This window comes from Pangasianodon hypophthalmus, chromosome 3, assembly GCF_027358585.1.
Source record: "Pangasianodon hypophthalmus isolate fPanHyp1 chromosome 3, fPanHyp1.pri, whole genome shotgun sequence".
NCBI lineage: Eukaryota > Metazoa > Chordata > Actinopteri > Siluriformes > Pangasiidae > Pangasianodon > Pangasianodon hypophthalmus.
In genome coordinates this window covers 20,282,811-20,302,836 of record NC_069712.1, presented here as the reverse complement: position 1 = coordinate 20,302,836, position 20,026 = coordinate 20,282,811, and the positions used below count along the sequence as shown (strand labels likewise).

Here is a 20,026-nt window from a genome sequence, read left to right as displayed (position 1 = left end):
ATGTCAATAGTCCACAACATTTGTTTTTATCCTGTTTACAGAGCCTGGGGTGCCAGAAAGACTGGCGTTTTTTTTTTTTTTTTTTGGTGACAGTAGTCACCAGAACACAAGGAGAGCTTCACCAAATATTACAAAAAGCATTTAAACAATGTCTCACTGCACCTTTAACTCCTCCCCCTGAACCCTGTTTAGGACTTGACTTGAACACAACTTGACTAACAGTTCAGAGAGATGAGATGAGCTGAGGTCTGTTTTGTATTTGAGAACATGTTTGTGTTAATCACAGTGGAGGAGTGGGATTAAGTGGGCAGAACAGGATATTGCTGTCTTTATGGACATTTTATCAATGTGCTGTAATTGGTTCAGAATTTACAGCCAATTCTTTTTTTTCTCTCTCTGTATTGACAGAGGGCTGTAGACGAGCTGAATGGAGCTGGATTAATGCCAAACACATGTGTAAAAGATTCAAACTCACTTCTCTCTTTCTCTTTCTCTCTCTTTCTCTCTCCATCTGGTTTAAATGATGAGGTGATTCCAGACAATTGCTCTCTAATTAGTTGTCAATGAGCAGCTCAGCTGGTGTCCCCGAGATCCTAGGTTTACAGGACCTCAGTCTAACCCATGCTACCAATTATACACACTTATGTGGAGGCAGACACTGGCGCACACACGCACATACACACATACACAAGTACACAACTGTACCAATCTGTTCATTACGTAATTGCAATTAGAGTATGTTTACTTTCTATGAGTTAATCATGTGTTTTTTTCTTAAAGCATACAAATGTTTAACCACCCATGTATGTGTGTGTGTGTGTGTGTGTGTGTGTGTGTGTGTGTTTGTGTGTGTGTGTGTGTGTGTGTGTGTGGATGTGTAAGCACATGTTTGAGGGTCTAATGTACACAGATTACAGCATTTTAATATTTGCTTGCTTGCAGGAAGTGCATGGAGCCTGATTACAGAAAATATTGAGCACCCCCTCTTCCTCTCTCTCTCTCTCTCTCTCTCTCTCTGTCTCTCTTTCTCTCTCAGAGAGAATAACAGGGTAGAAAAAGCAGTTTACAAGGACTGGTGCTCAGACAGTTTATTAAAAACGGAGCCTGTCATGCCTCTGTGAGAACTTTCTGTCAGCATGGATAACTGTGTGTATGTCTTGTTGTTCCTGAACACTGGAACGTATGATTACCTGTAAGCGTATTTGGCAAGATTATTTCATCAGTGCGGTGCGACTTGAATTTTGATTGGCTGGAAGCCACTGTCTACACACACACATCAGTCAAATCATTGCAAGCCTAAACATGAGCTATATGGTCTTTTGTGAGAAAAATAGAACAATGTTGATCTTCAGTTCCCGACATATTAGTGCAGGGAGGGGTGAGATGGTTTGAGGAGAGCAGGAAAAGCAAAAAGGAGTGTAAGATGTGGTCGTGTGGTGTGTACTAACCAGTGACTCTGACAGTATAGTTGCCAAGCAATGTGTTGCCATGTTCGTATCTGCAGGAGTAGACACCGGAGTCGTCGTATGAGACATTGTTGATGTGCAGCGCCTTGTGGCTCAGCCGTGTGCGGTTGCCAGGGAGCACAATGCCACCGTCTTTCTGCCATGTGACAGACATCAGGAAGTTGGGTGCATTACACTGAAGGTCCAACGAGTCCCCCACTGCCACCACATAGTCCTCTAGAAACACTTCCGTCTCCAGCTCTGTCTCTGTCTCGCTCGACCGCCAGTCTGATAAACATGCAGAGGAGAGGGAGAAAGTGAGCGGGTCAATACAGAATTCAGTAATTACTATCACTTTCTGGGCAACAGAGCAGAAAGGAAGCAAAACTTCAAACTGTCATCAAACAATCGAAGCTAAACACGCAAACCAACAGTGGGAGAAATACAGACACATGTTTACCATCCATCACACTGATCACTGCAGAGACCCTGCAGAGCAAGAGATGGAAGCATAAAGAAAAAAAATCATTCAGTCTCATGTAGACTCATTCCTTTATCTCACTCTCCATCTCCATCTCTCTATCACTGTCCATCTCTTTCAGTATGACATATTGTCATCAGTGTTATTCATCTCATCACTGAAGGTCAGTGCCTGCAGTAGAGAAACAGATTCTTGTGAGTATATCTATGCATTTATGTGTGTGTGTGTGTGTGTGTGTGAGAGATGTTTAAGAAAAGATTGGTATGTTCACAGACCACACTCAGACTAGACTAAGCTGAGTAGAATACAGAAACAGTAGCATGAATTATAGATCACTGTAGCACGCACACACACATACACACACACACTGTACATACAAGGGTCAAAAATGAAAAGCCTAAAAAAACCCAAAATACTAAGCCGCAGAGTTTGTAGTTTTATCATGATGTTTTATGTTTCTTAGACACTTTATGCATTATTCTGACCTAAATTTTTAATTATGTGTTCCCTTAATATGCAATTTTTTTCTTCTAAATATCTTTATGAGATAAAAAAAGATAAGTATATAAAAATGAAACTGCTGTTCATAATGTCTCATCATCTGATACACACTCATGTGCCTATATACTGTGTACTGCATTTAGATACTAACACATTCACAGCATGTAAAACAGTAGGCTATAAATTCGTCTAGGTGTGTAATTGAATATCTCTGTCTCTTTACACAGTACTATTCATTCACTTCATTTACCGTTCCGCTTTTAAAGAGAATGACTCTACCTACTACTGTCTACACGGCCATTCATTCAAAAAGCTTATTGCGGCATGCTGTTCATTGAAAAATGTGTTTGCATGTATGTAGATGTTTGGGGAGTAAAAATGGCCGTTATGTGTGGCAAGGGATAGTGAATACATACAATAAATGGCTACTGTGTGTCCTGTGCTGGAGGAGGAGGAGGTACAGAGTGGAGAATGGGGCCAGTGTGAGCGCTGTTTACAGGCCTGATATAGGAACCTCCTGAGAGCTGTAGCTCAGCCATGCTGTTGCCTTTTATAAAGTCTTAGCACAACTACCTTGTCAGCCCAGAGCAAAAACACACACACACACATACTGTGAGAAAAATGTTTCTTTGATCAGTCAATGATGAATTTTTATTGTACTATTTTTGGATACCAAGAGATTTGAGTCAACTGCTTTGTGTAAATGTAGTCATTCAAAAAAAACTGTTCTTGTAGCTTTAATGAAAAAGACACACACACACTCACACACACACACACACTCACACACACACTCACACACACACAGACACACACTCACACACACAGACACACACCACACTGTGTGTTAAAATTCAAATTCCTTCCTAATGCAGGTTACATTTTCAGAATTAGAGATTTATATAACTTGTTAAAGATTTGTATCATATTATGCCACAGTGTATAGACACACACACACACGTGGTGGACACACTGAGTCCTATATGTTTCTATCTCTTCATTCATCCCCAATCATCTGTGTGATTAAATAAGTGTGTTTTGTGTCTGGGTGGGGTTATGCAGGCATCTGTGTGTTTTTTAGTCTACACACAAATAAATGTTATAAGGGGGGGGTCTATCGGAGATGGTGTGTATCCATTCACAGATAGCGGATGTAAAGTCTTGAGTGCGTATGCCACTTTGGAAAAGGGAAACAGAGAGAGAAGGAGAGAAATAGAAAGAGAGAACTGGGGGTCCAGATCACTGTTCCACACTCACACAGGGAGAAAGGGAGGTGGGAGGGGAATAGCTTTCGGCTTGTTGCCTCTTTTCTTCTACCCTGTTGAGGCGTGTATGTGTGAGTGAGAGCATGTAGCGCTGCACAACCCATAGAAAACTTTAAGATGGTTGCAGCATCCAAAGGCCTCCACACACACACACACACACACACACTCACTCACAATCCCGCCTCACTGCACTAATTAGTAACGGAAACTGCAGCATTCAACTTCCCTGTCCCTACTCTTTGCCAAAACCTTTAAAAACACACCCCAAACACCTCGGGTCTCAGATAATTCATCTCTTTCAGACTCACTCTTTCTCTATACACACATGCACACACACACACACACACACACACACACACACACACATACGTTCGAATCAAGGACTGAGCTGTCTTAATTGTCATTCCACAGAGAAAATGGCCTAGTTTCAGGCTTCCATGCACTGTATAGAGCAAACACTCACAACCACAACACACATGACCATATGCTGAATATAGCTGTCTTTTTTGTTGTCAAATTAATAGTAGAAAATTCTCAGCTCCAAAGTAATGCCTAGATATTTCTGCTCACTTTCTAATCTGACTACTTTTTAATCATGTTTATTGATGAATTATGGGAGTGGTTGATTAATGATAGCAAGATCGACAAATCCAATTTTGTGAAACAATTAGTACGATTAAGAACAAGTGCCGCCTATGCAGTTGGGTTTAGATTTGATTTTAAATTAATAAAGTCATAAGAAATGGTATGAGTGCTGAACCCCGCCCCAACCCTAACCTTAACCTTCTTAACTTTTCCTACCGATTAAGTAAAGCAAAATGTTGGATTTGCTTAAACTAAAAACACAAAAAACTGGTCTACAGCAAGAATCAACAGAGTAATTCAAAGTCAAAGTTATCTACAAAAACACATTCCTGTACATTTATTAAAAATGAAAAATTCACACAAGAAGAACACTAAGACAAGAGTGTATTAAGCGTTGGATAATGGATAAATTGGTCACTTTCAAATCTGGGATAAAGCCTTAAATCACTTCTCATTATTTAAAATCTAACCAATCTGAAAAAACTTTTAATCAATGTCCACTGATAAACAACATAAACCAATCCAATTACTAACACTCATGTGCCTTATACGCTCTGTATTTATTATTTATATAATTTACCTACAAATTACACAGTTCAGGCAGCTAAAATGAAAAAAGAGATAAAGAAAAGAGAGAGTTTACTGATGTATAGTTTATTGACATTCCTCTACACTGATGATGAGCATACATGCACTCTTGGGGGTCCAAAACACAGCAAGGAATCGACCCTGAACCGTAGTGGCAACATTATTTATCCAAATGTATTTATCCCGACGAAATCTGTGTACATAATGATTTGCTAAAATGACTGGTGATTTATTATATTCATAAATGCTTCTCTGAATATATTGCTTATGTGCGCGTAGGAGGAGTGTATCTCTCACTCTGAGATAAAAGATCTAATATATGAATGATACATTAACATGTAAATCAGAGAGCGATTCAATATGATGCAATTTAGGGCCGTGCCAATGTAATTCCATGTGCAATTCAATGTTATATAAACTGATTAGGTATTATGCAAACAGTTCGATAGTTCATAGAAACGAAGTCTCGAATGTTTCTCCAGTGTTGTCTTCCAATTTAATTTCTATCTACCACACCTGTAGCATATGTGCAATTACCACATAATAATTTCAACAGTTCAACAGAAACCTGTTTACTTACATCTCACTTATAATGGAAGTTTAAGGGCAGCTGCTGGGGTTGCAATAAGCCTCTGTTCAAAACACATTTTTGTAGAACACTTTCATGAATAATTTATTCAAAGATATTAGTATATTATGTCCTAAATATGTATCTTCTTTCAGAGACGGGACTACTCTTTCAGACGGTAAAACCATCCTTATGTGTTACTAGAATATAGCCAATGTAGCTTAAAATAAACAAAAAGTATCACAAAGGTTTTTGCCTGATGGATACCACAAACCCTTGGAGAATGTGTACAGGAAGTAATCTGAATAGCTTTGTACTATTTTGCTGCTGTCTGGGAAAGTTGGATAAAACGGCATACAGTAAAAACAGCTTTGGTAGGGCTCATGTCTGTCTCTTTCGAAGGACGGTTTGTGTAACAGTTATAGTCTCCAAATCATGCTATACTGTCACATAATAAAGAATCTACTACTGACAGAAAGCAACAACTGTCCTTAGACTTCTATTATAAGTGAGTTTTGACTGAACAGGTTTCTGTTCATTTCTCAGTTTCCCATTTTTTATTTGTAATAACTGCACACACTACAGACGCATTTGATAGAGAAGGAAAAGAGTTGGCTCTGGAGTGCAAGGACCAGACACGCCTCCTTCACTGGAACTGACAGGAACAGGGAAGTGTAGAGGGGAAAGTAGAAACAAACAGTGTTACAGAAAATTTTACTTGGAAGTTCAAAAGACAAGTATTTGAGGTATCAGACTGCCATACTGATTGACTCACGACTCCCTCACTCATGACTTTCTTTTGTGTGCATCTGCATCATAAATATTGAGAGCGGAGCAGCGATTCTTCTCGTCACGTCTTTACTCCCCTAGTGTGCAGAATAAGACATTAGAGCAACATCAATAGATCAGTAGTTATTTAGTCATTTACACATACATGCACTGGGACATCAGGCAAAGTGACATCTTGCCCTTTCACCTCCTGACCCTGGAGAGAGTGCATCCACTCTCACAGACCCCCCTCCACCCTCACACACACACACACACACACACACACACACAAACTGCACTGCTGGTGAAGGCTTTATTTGCAGAGAGAAAGCCTGCAGTGTAACACAAAGGAACAAGGCAGTGTTCCTGAACAGAGTCATCAGATCACTGATCACTCCCTCATACCTTTTAATCTCAGACAGAAAGAAAGAGCAACAGAGACCCCAAGCTTTCTTTCAGCTAGACAATTTAATGTACCTAATCAAGTGTTTACTACTTAACAAACAACTGAAGGAAAATTAAATAGTTAAAATTGACAATATGACAGACAGGAAAGAAAAACTGCACATGTGCATTTGTGTGTGTGTGTGTGTGTGTGTTTGTTTATCTGTGTGTGTGTGTGTGTGTGTGTGTATGTGGGGGTGGTCTTATAGGGCAGGAACACTTCTAATCCTCTCCTTCCCTTCCCTCCAGTCTGTGACAACCAGAAGCAACTGGCAACAGCTGCTTTGAGATATCCACACACACACACACACACACACACACACACACACACACATGCATATACACACACACACACATATGCATACACACACCACACTAGCACCACACTAGCACCCAGCATGCACATTCATTCCCACAAACAAATGAAATTCACAGTAAATCCCCTAACAGGGCGTGCACTTGACACATACAATAGCACCTGTTAGTGTGTAGCACACACCTCATTACACAGCCAGAATGCATACATTAGGAGTAATTATTAATTAATTATTCAACCTTTGCTAAGCACACTGTGACAACCTGCAGCACGGGAAGCATGGCACACTCATCAGCTAAGGGTTCTGAGCAGCACCACTGACCACCACTAAAACTCTGCTGTGATAGCACCATCGGTGTGTGTGTGTGTGTGTGTGTGTGAGTTTTACAGAGGGGGATGGCAAACCAGAGGGTCATTTCATGGGTGGCAGAGGGGTGTGTGTGTGTGTGTGTGTGTGTGTGTGTGTGTGTGTGTGTATGTGTGTGTGTGTGTGTGTGTGTGTGTGTGTTGGATTTCTTACAGCACATAACTGGCCATCTGTTCATGACTGCCAGGAGCAATATAAGAGAGCTTGGGGAAATCAAGAACAGTCTCTCTCTCTCTCATACACACACACACACGCACACACACACACAAAACACAGACAGATCTTAAAGACAACTAACAGACAAACAGATAAAAAGCACTAGTTCATTCACCTCCTGACCCCACACAGACATGCCTCTGGCCTCAAGCGACGTTAAAATCAGCATCACAAGCAGATCTCAAGTCTGCCACAAACACACACACACACACACACATAACAAACATACCCATACACACCCAACCTCAAACACCAATTTGTTCCATTTTAGTCAATCTAATCTAGAGCCATCTCAACAATTTCCTTGAGGGGAGCTGATAATTAAAATATGCACATCAATAGCACTGATAGCACAAAGCATATGGTGGCGTATAGGACCTTTCCAAAACATAGCAAAAAATCTTCAGCCATAGTTGTGTGTGTAGATTTATAAGTGTGTAAATGTGTAAGTGTGTATGAACAGGTGGCCCTACATGATGCTCAGACAGTCATGGTACTCATCCATAATTCAACGGCTGACCTGCAGTGAGATTTCAAACAGCATTAATGAGGTGAACACACCCCAACTAATAACATAGAACATAGCAGTGAACACACACACACACAAATTTTTAGTCGAGTCAGCAAAGCACAACTCTCCTTTCTCCGCTTATTTTTATAGGCATCTATATTATTGTGAAATGTCTCAGAGTGGAATTCATCCAACACAAATATCAAAACCCCAATTTCAAAACCCTAAGAACTAAGATGCACAAACTCGAAAGCAAAGAAACATCAGAATTCAGACTGAACAAAAGCTTTTAATATTTGCACACACTTAGGTCTAAGACTTAAGTCCATAATGGTTACTGGGATTAGCTTTTGATATGGGAACACATGCACACACACACACACACACACACACACACACACACACACACCCTTTTCTGTCATGTAATCCATTCCGCAGCAACCACTCCATCAGGCCTGGGATTGTGTAATAAATCACTAGCTCAGACAGGCAGTGCTTACACAATAACAGATACAAGCTCTCACTAAAACTGCCCAGACCACTTACACACACACACACACAAACAAACAAACAAACACACACACACACACACACACACACACACACTGACAAATTACCCCCAAATCTACAAATGTTTGTTGTAAAAGTTTGACTTAAAAAGTTGTATGCATTTAGCCACAGTTTAAACCTTGTTAAAAACGTTAACTGCTATGCGGGAAAAAATATCACGTCAAAACAGATTATTTGAAATATATATCAAACTAACCCATCAGGTAATTACATTTGGCCATTCATTAGAAAGAGAGGAACACATATGTTCTTTTTTCCCATCACGCTGATGCTGAGACCTGAGCCTTTTAGCACATTTCCAGCAGTTTAAGAGCCGAATCGTTTTGTAATTAGACGTTTCTTAATGAACAGTGTGAAAATAATAACTGTGGGGGATTTTACAAAATGTACTTCTGGCTTTGTGTTCATATTTTAGCATCCATATTCAAAGGCAACTCTTCAATGTCTGTACACGTCATCAGAGACACATGAAAGAGGACTGAGGTGTTTTTATTGAGTGTGTAGTTGCTAACAGGACTATTTGTTAACACTTGCATTGATTGATTGGTAATTACCTCATTGGGCCATTAATAACGTGACAATTTTTTAAACATTATTTGAGATGTGTTATTGAAAAAAATGCCCTCAGGCACTTGACATCAGCAGTTATTGGTTCTGGATTAGCAGCATTTTGGATCTACTACAAGGTATTTTGCTGATGGAATGTTTTGAGATTAGGGACCAAAAGGCAAAGAGTGAAAGAGAGACAGAGACATGGGAGAAGGGGGTGTTGTCTGACCTGTGGGCTGTGCTGAGGGCAGGTGAGCGCTGTGCACTGATGGGAAGATGGAGGAGAGGTAGAGGAGAAGGCAAAGCGCCATCATCCCAGCCAGGGTCCGTTGTGGCCCAGGGTCCTCGCCACGGACACCAGACTCACACATCTTCCACAGTCCTACACATGATGTCAACGTAGTGCTGCCACACACACACACACACACACACACACACACACACACACTCAAGCACTCTCACACAGGTGTCCCCTGTCCACTTGCCACCTGAAACACAACACCAGAAAAATCATATTTAATATTCATCACCAAAGATATGAACAAGCAAAATGGAAAAAAACAAGCACTCTCATAATTTACGAGGTGAAAACTCCAAAAATGTTATAAACGCTTAAAAAATCAACATTCTGAGCTAAGAGCTGTTTTGCAGTCATGGGACACACCATTAGAGAACATCCGCATTACAGATTTGCTGATGTGGAAATTACTTTAGCGCACTGTGACGAGAAAAACAAGGTGATAATTGCATGCACTGCGTAAAAAATGAAATGATTTCAGTTTATGTCTAATGCAGGTTTACATTGGTGGATTTGCTGTAAACGCTCACTTTCTCTTGCTCTCACACACACCCTTGTTCTGCTCTGAAACATGTCTTTTGCTGGGCTAACACAAACACACTTATCTCTCTAAAGAAAACACACGTTCCCCTCACACTGGGTAGCCTCTGTCTGTGTATGTATGTGTGTGTGTGTGTGTCTGTGAGGTTGTGCCTTGCCACATAGAAAGTTTACATTAGTTACAATAAAAGGAATGTAAAGAAGTCTAAAAAGAGAGCATACAGGCGTGAACACACACACACACACACACACACACAGTAGGATTTTGTGCTCAGCTGGGTTTTCTGCTTTGAATGTCATAGAGCTGTGTGTTGTCTTAAACATCAACTCCTGTTATTTTTACAACCTTGGCTTAGACATACACGTAGACACACACAAACACACAGACACACACAAACACACACACACACAGATAAATAAATATACAAGGTTTATATTAAGGTTAAATGCTGACATTTTTCAAGGACAACCACAGATGACACACAAACACTCCTGTTTTTCTTTTTCATGAGGAGTATAGACTATTTATTGGTCAGTCCATACTAAGGAGAGGTCTAGCCCAGAGGGAACTTATTCACACATACACACACACACACGCACACAAAGCATGTGTTAAGCAACGGCATATTTTCCTTGGCTGGCAGAGCAGCAGTGGTTTCAGCGCTGTAGAGCGATAGTGTATCAGATTGGGCTGTGTGTGTGTGAAGGGTGTATTTGTGGAGTCTATCTGCTCTGTGTATTTCTGGAGCGTGTCAGTCTGGAGTGTGTGTGTGATTCTGGCATGGGCTCCTGGAGTCTCCTGTATCTTACAGTAACACAGGGATCATGGGTCTTGGCTGACAAAGCAGCGTTCGCTCCAAATACTCCCAAAGCCCCTACCACTACTATTTTCCTCATTGCAGAAACAAAGTGCCCATATAAAGTACTGCTAGTGAGGTGTGCAATAAAAAGGGCAGCGGCAGGTTACAGCTCTAACGGCTGGATCCAGTCTCTAACACCACCTCTCAGTGAGGGTGCGAGACAGTAATGTACTAGCTTTGCCTTTAATGTAGTTTAAAGTTAGCAGCATAGTCTAAACACAGAGAAGTGAGGCGAGGCCTGGCAGGCCCTTATGACTGATTAGCAGTAGTGCAAATCTACTGTGTAGCAATCCTGGACTTCAGCTCAGGCCATATCTACGCAAGGGATATATTATTTGATTCTAACCCCAGTGAAATACAAATCTTATTGGCTGGGCCTATATATTAATGTGCTGGCTACCACATTTTGTGTTTTCAGTAGCTGTTTCTCTCTGAGTCTCTCATCGGTTTGTGAGCTGAATCAAACAGAAATATGCATGAAAAACATGCTCATACCAGGCTAAAACAGGCAAGCCCTGCATCCTGCACTGAGATACTAGGCTGCCTGGCACAGATAAATGTTTGTGCATCAATGCAGCTGTAACTATTTAGTGGTAATAACTGAAGCATTTAAAATATGTATACAAAAATTTAACTGCTCGAGTCTGGGCTCTAAATATTCTGTGATGGCTGAGGCTTTCATGTTTTTTGAAAAGACAGCCTTAAAACCAAAGCCTGTCACATGCTAGTCACATTCTGCAATTTTTTTTTTTTTTTTTTATGAAAAGCTGTAATAATTATGCAGCCCAGTCCTGCCTGACTAGACCAGGTCTCCTATTTAACACACAGATTAAGCAACAAGAGAAAATGAGAGACACGAAAGAGAGAGCATGAGACAGTGTAGGTAATCCTCCTCCTACTCACTCTTTCCCGTAGCTTGTGTGTGTACACATGCGTATGTGCTGCACGCTGTATTACAGACATCATAATCCATTTTCACAGAACTCCATTTTTAAAAAATCAAAGAGCGAAAGTGGCCATGAATGACTACACTTTTTCTGAAAGAAAGAAAAAGCCACATTTGCACAAATGACAAAGAACCCTTTCATGAAGCGGACCTACGGCTGTTCGCTTTTAAAAGGAAACATGCCTGTCATCAGGTCGTTTAAGTGTGTCTACAGACATATTCAAACGTTACACATAAGTGTACATGCTACCGAACACCAAGTATATGGAAGACTGTGGACTCTGCCCTTATAAAATGAGAATGTGAACAGAATGTGATTAAAACCAGGATGAGCACGAAACAGACTGACAGTGAGGGGAAGAAAGGGTTTAATCAGCGACTGGTCCAGAGTGCTGCAAAGTTCACGGTCTGAGTTCCTCTCGGTGCAATCTGAGTGACACGCATTGATTTTAAGTCAGACCCAAGTCTGAAGCCGCTTTAAAGAGCTGTTGCAGTTAGTAAATGAGAGTCGATAACGGCATCTTTTTTTTCCTGAAAGTGACCAAGATTTCCCGTTCACGTCATCAACAGTTAGTCTAGTATGCAGAATGAACCCGAGCTCTGGATTACGAACTCTGGATAGTCTAATGCAGTAACTGTGTGGCTCAGTCTGAGGATGCAGTCATGTAATAGCACTGAGGAGAATCTCATCCATAACTCCATAGGGAGCCCTTTGCATGAAGGAAACTGTAGCCACCATTTGACCATCTTCATAAAATAGGATCAGCACTGACTATATTGACTATGAAATTTAATAAACCCACGTTTTATGCGTTGCATTGAGTGGAGGAAAAGGCTCGTATTGGCTAAGTGAAGCTATATGGAGGTGAACACAGTGAGTTCGCAGGTGGCTAATGATTCCCACTGGTGCCCCGTTAACACCCCGCGAGACGTTAAACGCAATATAACGCGCAAAATTGGTTTCAGATGTCCATTCTGTAATGGGCGCAAATGGACACAGAGAGCCTTCTGTCAACCAGAAATACATAACCGGCTTCTGGGTGAACAACATATACATACATACATATATACATACATATATACATATATAAACACATAAATATCACACACATACATAGATTTATAACAGTGTGCCTTCAATGTTCAAATTTTTTATATCTATATCTATCTCTCTCTCTCTCTCTCTCTCTCTCTATATATATATATATATATATATATATATATATAGATAGATAGATAGATAGATAATTTGAACATTGAAGGTACAAGGTTTTATATATATCAAATTTTCTATATCTATCTATCTATATCTATATATATATATATATATATATATATATATGATGTCATCTCATCATCTGCTAGTCCCTCATAGCATTGCCCCAAACAGCAGTGTGTTGTGATTTCTGAACTTCTCGGTGCAGAAGAAAAACTGGACCATGAATTAAACACCAAGGCTTTTGAATTAGCTGATACCATGTTACAGGTTCCCCCATGACACAGAGGCGACATTTAAACCAGCACACTCCCACACTACAGAGCACACCTCTGTGTCAGCACTGGAAACTAAACCACTACAGGCATTGCTATTATTTATCTGAGCAGGACGCGGATGTCGCCATAGCCTCGAACAGCACGAACAGTCTCTCAGGTTACTGCTGGAGTTGGTGGGCTTTCGGTTCACAGCTCTCCGAAAGACTCCTCACACAAATCCACAACTCCGCTGTTCCATCACTGAAGGCGTGAATGTGAATGGAGGGAGAGAGACGCGCAGGTACGCGGGCTCCGTCTCCTCACAGTGCGCTGACGCGGAGCGCGCGCAGCACCTGAGCCACCGGAACCTGACCTGCACAGCTTCAGTCCCCACTCCTCTCTGCGGGCATGTCTGAAACTCTATCCTATACACCAAACAGTGCACTATTTAAGGAGCATGCACATTTTGCATAGTGGAAAATATCCAGAGCGCTCCTGAAATTCCACAAAACACTGCTTAGCGTTAATACCATTAAAAAACCAGACGTGAAGGGCATTTGTAGGCAGGCAGAAGGGTACCTTTTCAGAAACAGGATGTGTTTCGTTTCATTTGGCTCTGATTGGACTGAGCAGTAAAAGCAGCTTTAACTAAAACTCAACCGACCTGTCTGAGGTGAGAATGAGGAAACTGAAGGGAGAAAGCAGCCACTCACTTACAGCAGAACAAGCAAGAAACAATAACTGTGTCAACATCAACATCATCAGCTATAACAACAACAACAACAACAACAAAAAATAATATTACTGCTGTTGCTAATAACAACAACAACAATAATAATAATAATACTAATAATAATAATACTAATAATAATAATTCTGATGATGATGATAACACCTAGCAATAATACTATCGATAACAACAATAACACCACCAACGATAATCAAAATAATAATCACCCGACAAGCTCTCTTGGTGCCAGTAATCCTCAGCTATTAGAAATCACTAGAAGTTGCACAGCTGCTTCTTTGTGAAGATGAATAGTCCAATGGATCCGTCAAGATGCACTGAAGATCAGCCGTGTTCAGCTCTTCCTTACGGGGCAGTCCAGATAAACTTCAGCTCCTCTGTCCGCCCGGTGTGGCTGTGTGAGCTGAGCAGAAAGCCGCAGTTAGTACACAGTCCACCTCGTCCCACTAACCGGCGGGGAATGTGGCGGAGGTGCGCGGGCTGCCTGATGTGAGCTCCTGACTCTGCTCGGGTGCTCCTCTGTGTGAAACTGCTGGACTCACCAACTCCCGCTAAACAGTTTGGAGCCCCGGACTCTGGAGGAGGAGGAGGAGGAGGGGGGTAAAAAAAAATTAGCCCGGATCAGATTTCAAACCGCGTCCCCGCTGTGAGTGCTGCGCTCGCCGCCTGTCGCTCTTCTCCTACTGAGAGAGAGGGAGAGAGAGACTCCGCGCGGGGGGTGGAGCTACGCCAGGCCACGCCCACCAGCGCCAGAACACTCCATCAGGATCTCACCTCACTGTGCGCCCCCTGTCTAATGAGCCGAGACCGCCACACACACCCACCCATACACACACACACACACACACACACACACACGGTCAGAAACCGTGAAGAGCGGCGGCAGGAAAGCAGTTAAACATAGTCTGGGAGCCAATCAGGCTCATATAAAATAGAAACAAGGCGCGACTTGTATTGTTGACTAGCATTAAAAACAAATTTTATTTGTATAAGATGTAGAAAAGATGCATGAACTCAGCTCATTCTGTAGGCCTATGCTGATAACCAAATTGGTACTGACTGTTTCGCAGATTCCATTTACTTCCCCAGTCATAAAAATGACAGTCCAATGGCCAAAAAAAGACAAGACTTAAGGTCATCTATCCACACGCCCTAAGCGACATGTCCAGGTCCTGGGCTGGCAAAGGAGGCAGCACAATCTAACTATGAATAGGACCATGCTGTGCTGCATCTGCGGAATATCAGATTTCAGGTTTCTTGATTATGGGCACTTTGATGACTTCATTGTTCTTCTTTCTTTCCTAATAATCAAAGGATTTGGTGGATATACCACAAATGCTATGTTGAATTTAATCCAGAATAATGGTCTTTCCAGTGATCTGAGGTCAACGTTGGGGAAGCAATTATGGTGCCAAGGATATTTCAAGGGTGGTAGCTGCTGCCTTGGAGGCCTACCCTGAACTTCTTTGTGGACATGCCTCGGTTAACCTGCTTTTTCCTAATAGCTTTTATATATGATTGCACCTCTCTGCAAGGATAAACCTTGACTGCCATTCTGAATAAAAACATATAATGGAGAATATAGAATGGGATGCAACAACATGTAGGTAGTTAACAGAGAGTCTTTAAAAGACTTGAAATGAAATGCTGAAGGATATATTTGTCAACTAGTAACATTTTATTTCATTTTATCACATTAGCCAGCAAAACATTAATGAGTTGTTATAAGCGAGGCGTCCCACATACACACAGCTTTAGATGCAGGAGCTAATAGTCAGACATGTGACAGTCAGCATAGTCAGCATGTTTTGAAGTTACAGTTGCATTGTTTACATGGTGTGTGCTTGAAGTATACACTATACTTAAATATTCTGGCCAATAGTTCATGTGGTTTTCATGAGATCAAGCTTGAAAGCCCTACAATCCAAGTGTGACTTTAAGTGCAAGTGTACTGCTGAGTGTGTTTGTGTGTTAAATTTCCTTGTACCTGGATCATAAAGATGTCATGCTTGTGTCTCGCGAAGGCTGATTAGCGGCATGCTAAGTGCTGATGAGAGCTGTAATTCTGTAGAATAAGCACTAAACAAAGACTCAATTACTGCTGGAGCTGTAAACTTGTTTGCACTGGGAGTTTTATGAGACCATAAAGAGGCAAAATTTCTTTCTAATTACAGGGACCCCTATGAGTGAGTCTGTGGAAAAAGAGAATGTGTGTCCTTCAGTAGCTGTCCATCTGTGTTTGCTCTGAGGGAAGGCCTGTTGGCTCTCAAGTGTTATAATCAGTGTACAAACATGAGGGCCCAGAGAGACAGACGCCGAGTCACATCAGCACCGTCACTGACTGATGCATTCTCACACATTGTTAAATACTGTCTGTAAAATGCACTTTTTTTTAACTATCACACACATACATAGATTTATAACAGTGTACATTCACTGTGCAAATGAGCAAAGCACTCATGCATGCACTGACAGGTTTAACGTAGAGCAGTTAGTGATGACCGTTCACCCGTATGTGGGCGCTGATGGGAGTTTTAACAGCATTCTCACACTGGTGGAACCACCAGTTCACATCCACTGTAGCAACATTAGGAGGTAGAACCAGTTAAACACTCTCTACTAATGGGGATGGATATTACAGTAGATTATGGTGATTAAAATAATGAAACTGATTTTGCAAGTGAGACAGAAGTTTGTGCAAGTTATGCCGAATGCAGAGTGAGACATTTTAAAACCTGATTAACAAACTGATTCTAACTCCACCAAATGACCTTGTGACCTTGAGACCCCTCAAGCCCTGTGCATCAACCCCCCCCCAAACACATACACACACACACACACTAGCACCAGTATACTAATGGTACCAAAGGCTCCCACTCCTAGTTAGCATACCTTAGACTGTAAGGCAAGGGTTCACGTGCTTTCTAGGATTCATAATCTCTCAATACTATCACACTGAGCCATGAAAGATTATCAAACCAGTGCTTTTATTCAGTGATCGCCACACCCCAGACCGAGTTTCACATCAGAATGATTCATAATCTATGGTTTGAACTGATTCCAAATCCATAATGAACCACTGATTTCAGCTGCACCCAAATCCCAGCAAACAGTGCAATAAATACATGTCCAAACTGCTGTAGATTTAATGAATCACCCTACACACACCCACATCTAAGACATATTGCATATAATACAAGACATGAGAAAATAGGTCTGAATATGTATAATCACAGTAATGTGTGTGTGTGTGTGTGTGTGTATATGTGCACGTGTGTGTGTTGGGGTGGGGGTTAAGCTCTTATCTGTGTGCATACTTTACCTGATAACCTCAGAAGCTGATAGCAATGTATTTGTTTTCCTTTACATCACTCTCCCTCTTTCACTCTGTAGTTATCATTAAAGGGGAAGCTCAACATCAACGTCTTGCAGTTAAACCTCTCCTCACAAAATGAAAAGTCATCAATTTATTTTTCCTTCTTGCCTTGGCATTCGCTTCACAGCTGATTAGTTTGGTGCAGGATGCCAAAGAGTTTTGAAATGTCCTTATCTGTATCTTTAAGACCACGCTGAATTTTTTCCTTAGTTAGTCCAACAGGATGAAAGTTCATTTCAATACACAGAAGTATTTGCAGTTACCCGATTTACCTTACCTGGCTTTTTTAAAAAAATATTCTTGCAACAACAAAATAATTACCAGAGCACGATCATGTTATAACCTGTAGAAAAACGCTGTGGAAGGGACAGAGCCAATCTGTAACTGTACCTCCTGACAATGAACTGAAAATTACTAAGATTACAGTAATAATCAGCTACTTACAGAGACATCAAAATGTTGGCTGTTTACTCAGTTTTTGTGTAATTAAACAGCATATTACATTTATCATCAATGACTTCATTGTACTGGTAAACCCAAGGGAAGAGATTTCATCAATGTAATTTCAGGAGGCTTTTAGTTCTATTGCTTACAAAACCAACAGATTTTTTTTACTGCAATTTTACATAGTTGTAAGACCTTAAATTTTCCTCTTTTTTGGATTTTCTGTGATTCACTTTAATACCATTTCATCAGCATTCAATGCCTTATTATTGTTGGGAAATCAGGATCTGTTTCAAAAACAACTCTGAACCTCCATTTCCCGAGCTAGCGGAATGTATATTTCCCTGATTAAGAGGTAGCTGACTCATAAAACTCTATTCATCATTCTATGCACTCACTCAGACACACACTCAAAGATGTCTTTTGGCTTGCCTTTTTTTTTTCCTCAAACAAAAAGCTTTTTTTAAAAAAAAAAGCCATTTATCTCTGGGGATCAGCCAAATGCCCACATAATGTTAAGTCTGTCATGTATAAATATCATCATGGTGTTATTTGGTCTCATAAAATGCTAAACACACAAAAAGCTCTGCAATTCTCTCTGATAATACAAGGTCAACCAACAACACTTTATTATGTAGTTTTGTAAAACAAAGATGTTCATAGAACTTGATATTAGCTGCTTTTCCCTGGCAGCAGAAATGACGTAAGATTTCCCAGAACTGAGCCACTCTCATAAGCCCAAATGCTCACAGCTAAATTCTATTCGCAACCTTTTCTCATTCTCTCTCTCTCACATTAATGAGAAGCCTTTTGGAGAGAGGCAGAAAACATTATCCACTCTGCACCACAGGGGCCAGTGTCATTTCACTAAGACAGACCTTCAGTATCCTCTGTGTGTGATTCTGTGTGCACTCCCTGAGTCTTTAGAAGTATGAGACTCTGGACTAGTGGAGAGTCTGGTGGTGAAGCTGCTGCTGATCCATATCCAAACACAGCAGTGGTGGACCCTGATCCAGGAGGCATCCATGGAATTCATGCCCCTTCCTGCCCTCTGGAGCCCCTTCTCCACCCCAAAGCGCTTCTCCGTCTTTCCCTAATCTCCTGCTTAGACGCCCAGAATTAACACCACATTCTGACCTGATAAGAGTTTAATATATGCCTCCAAAGCATCATACTCTCATAATGCCAGTGGTCAGCAGACAGATTACACACTAGGGTTTAGCTGTTGACTGCTTTTATCTTAAATGACCTGGTTGGGCAAAAAAAAAAAAAAAAAATGTATACAATTTTATACTAGCACAAAATGTAGTTGATCAGCCAAGAGTTTAGTGTCTCAAGCATGCTTTTTTAGTTTAGCACCAGAGCTACAAAGTGCTAAGAAGTAAAAGAAGTGCATAAATGATCACAAACTTGCCTCAGAAAGTTTGTCTGGCTCAGTAATGCCACATGTAGATAGATGTCTTCATAAAATAGTGTAAAGGTGTAAGATCTTGTACAAATTACTTCCAAATGTATAATTCTGCTTTCAGATACTTCCTACTTGAATTGCTCAGGATGAAAGTGATTCTCACACTCAGCTGAACAAGATGGCTGCTACTACTTTTTGAAAGCTATACAATGCACTTTTGTCCATTTCTTTAAATCTGCATTGTGGCAGACGTTTTGTTAAAATGGAAAAAAAAAAAACATTATTTAGTCATTACTGAGTCAAGTAAGAACCAATACTTTATACTACGACATGCCTGAGCTGCTGTGACTCGCCCTGACAATCCTGTAATAGTAACTGACAGTCGGCACTGTGTCAGGGATTGGAATTGGAATTGGAATACGCATATATCATACGCCAGCTCAGATATGTCAAACACAGTCATGGCCCAGCAGAAAGAAGCCCAACTACACAATGACTGGCAGGAGCCACAGCCAATCAGAATAGAGAGATTGTAAGAACGTAAGAGTGGAAACAAACAAACTGACATGACAGAGTGAAAGAGTCTGATATTATAAGAAGAAAATGGATTCAGGCATGATGGAGCTGGCTTTTTTCTTGCTGAACAAGTAAAGCATTTTTTAATTCTGTAATTTGGTGGGAAGCTAGTGTATGATAGTCAGCTGACTTTGGGCATTTGTATCATTAGCCAGTTTTAAAGCTGTTCTCTCAGCTAGTCTGCTA

General features: G+C 40.9%; 1 protein-coding gene across 4 annotated transcripts in view; it reads right to left on the bottom strand.

Moving 5' to 3' along the window:
- The window catches only part of fgfr3 (fibroblast growth factor receptor 3), a 36,999-nt gene extending 22,318 nt beyond the window's left edge, over nucleotides 1-14,681 (bottom strand). For 3 of the 4 annotated variants that reach the window (XM_026935766.3, XM_034302745.2, XM_026935793.3), the window contains exons 1-3: nucleotides 14,246-14,679; nucleotides 9,401-9,659; nucleotides 1,449-1,733 (exon numbers count right to left, since the gene is read on the bottom strand). In XM_026935766.3, coding sequence (XP_026791567.1) covers nucleotides 1,449-1,733; nucleotides 9,401-9,542 — 427 coding nt within the window. In that variant the 5' untranslated portion in view covers nucleotides 9,543-9,659; nucleotides 14,246-14,679. Of the gene's footprint in view, nucleotides 1-1,448; nucleotides 1,734-9,400; nucleotides 9,660-14,245 lie in introns of all 4 variants that reach the window. The other variant, XM_053232626.1, reaches the window with a different exon arrangement.
- Between the last annotated feature and the right edge of the window lie 5,345 nt (nucleotides 14,682-20,026).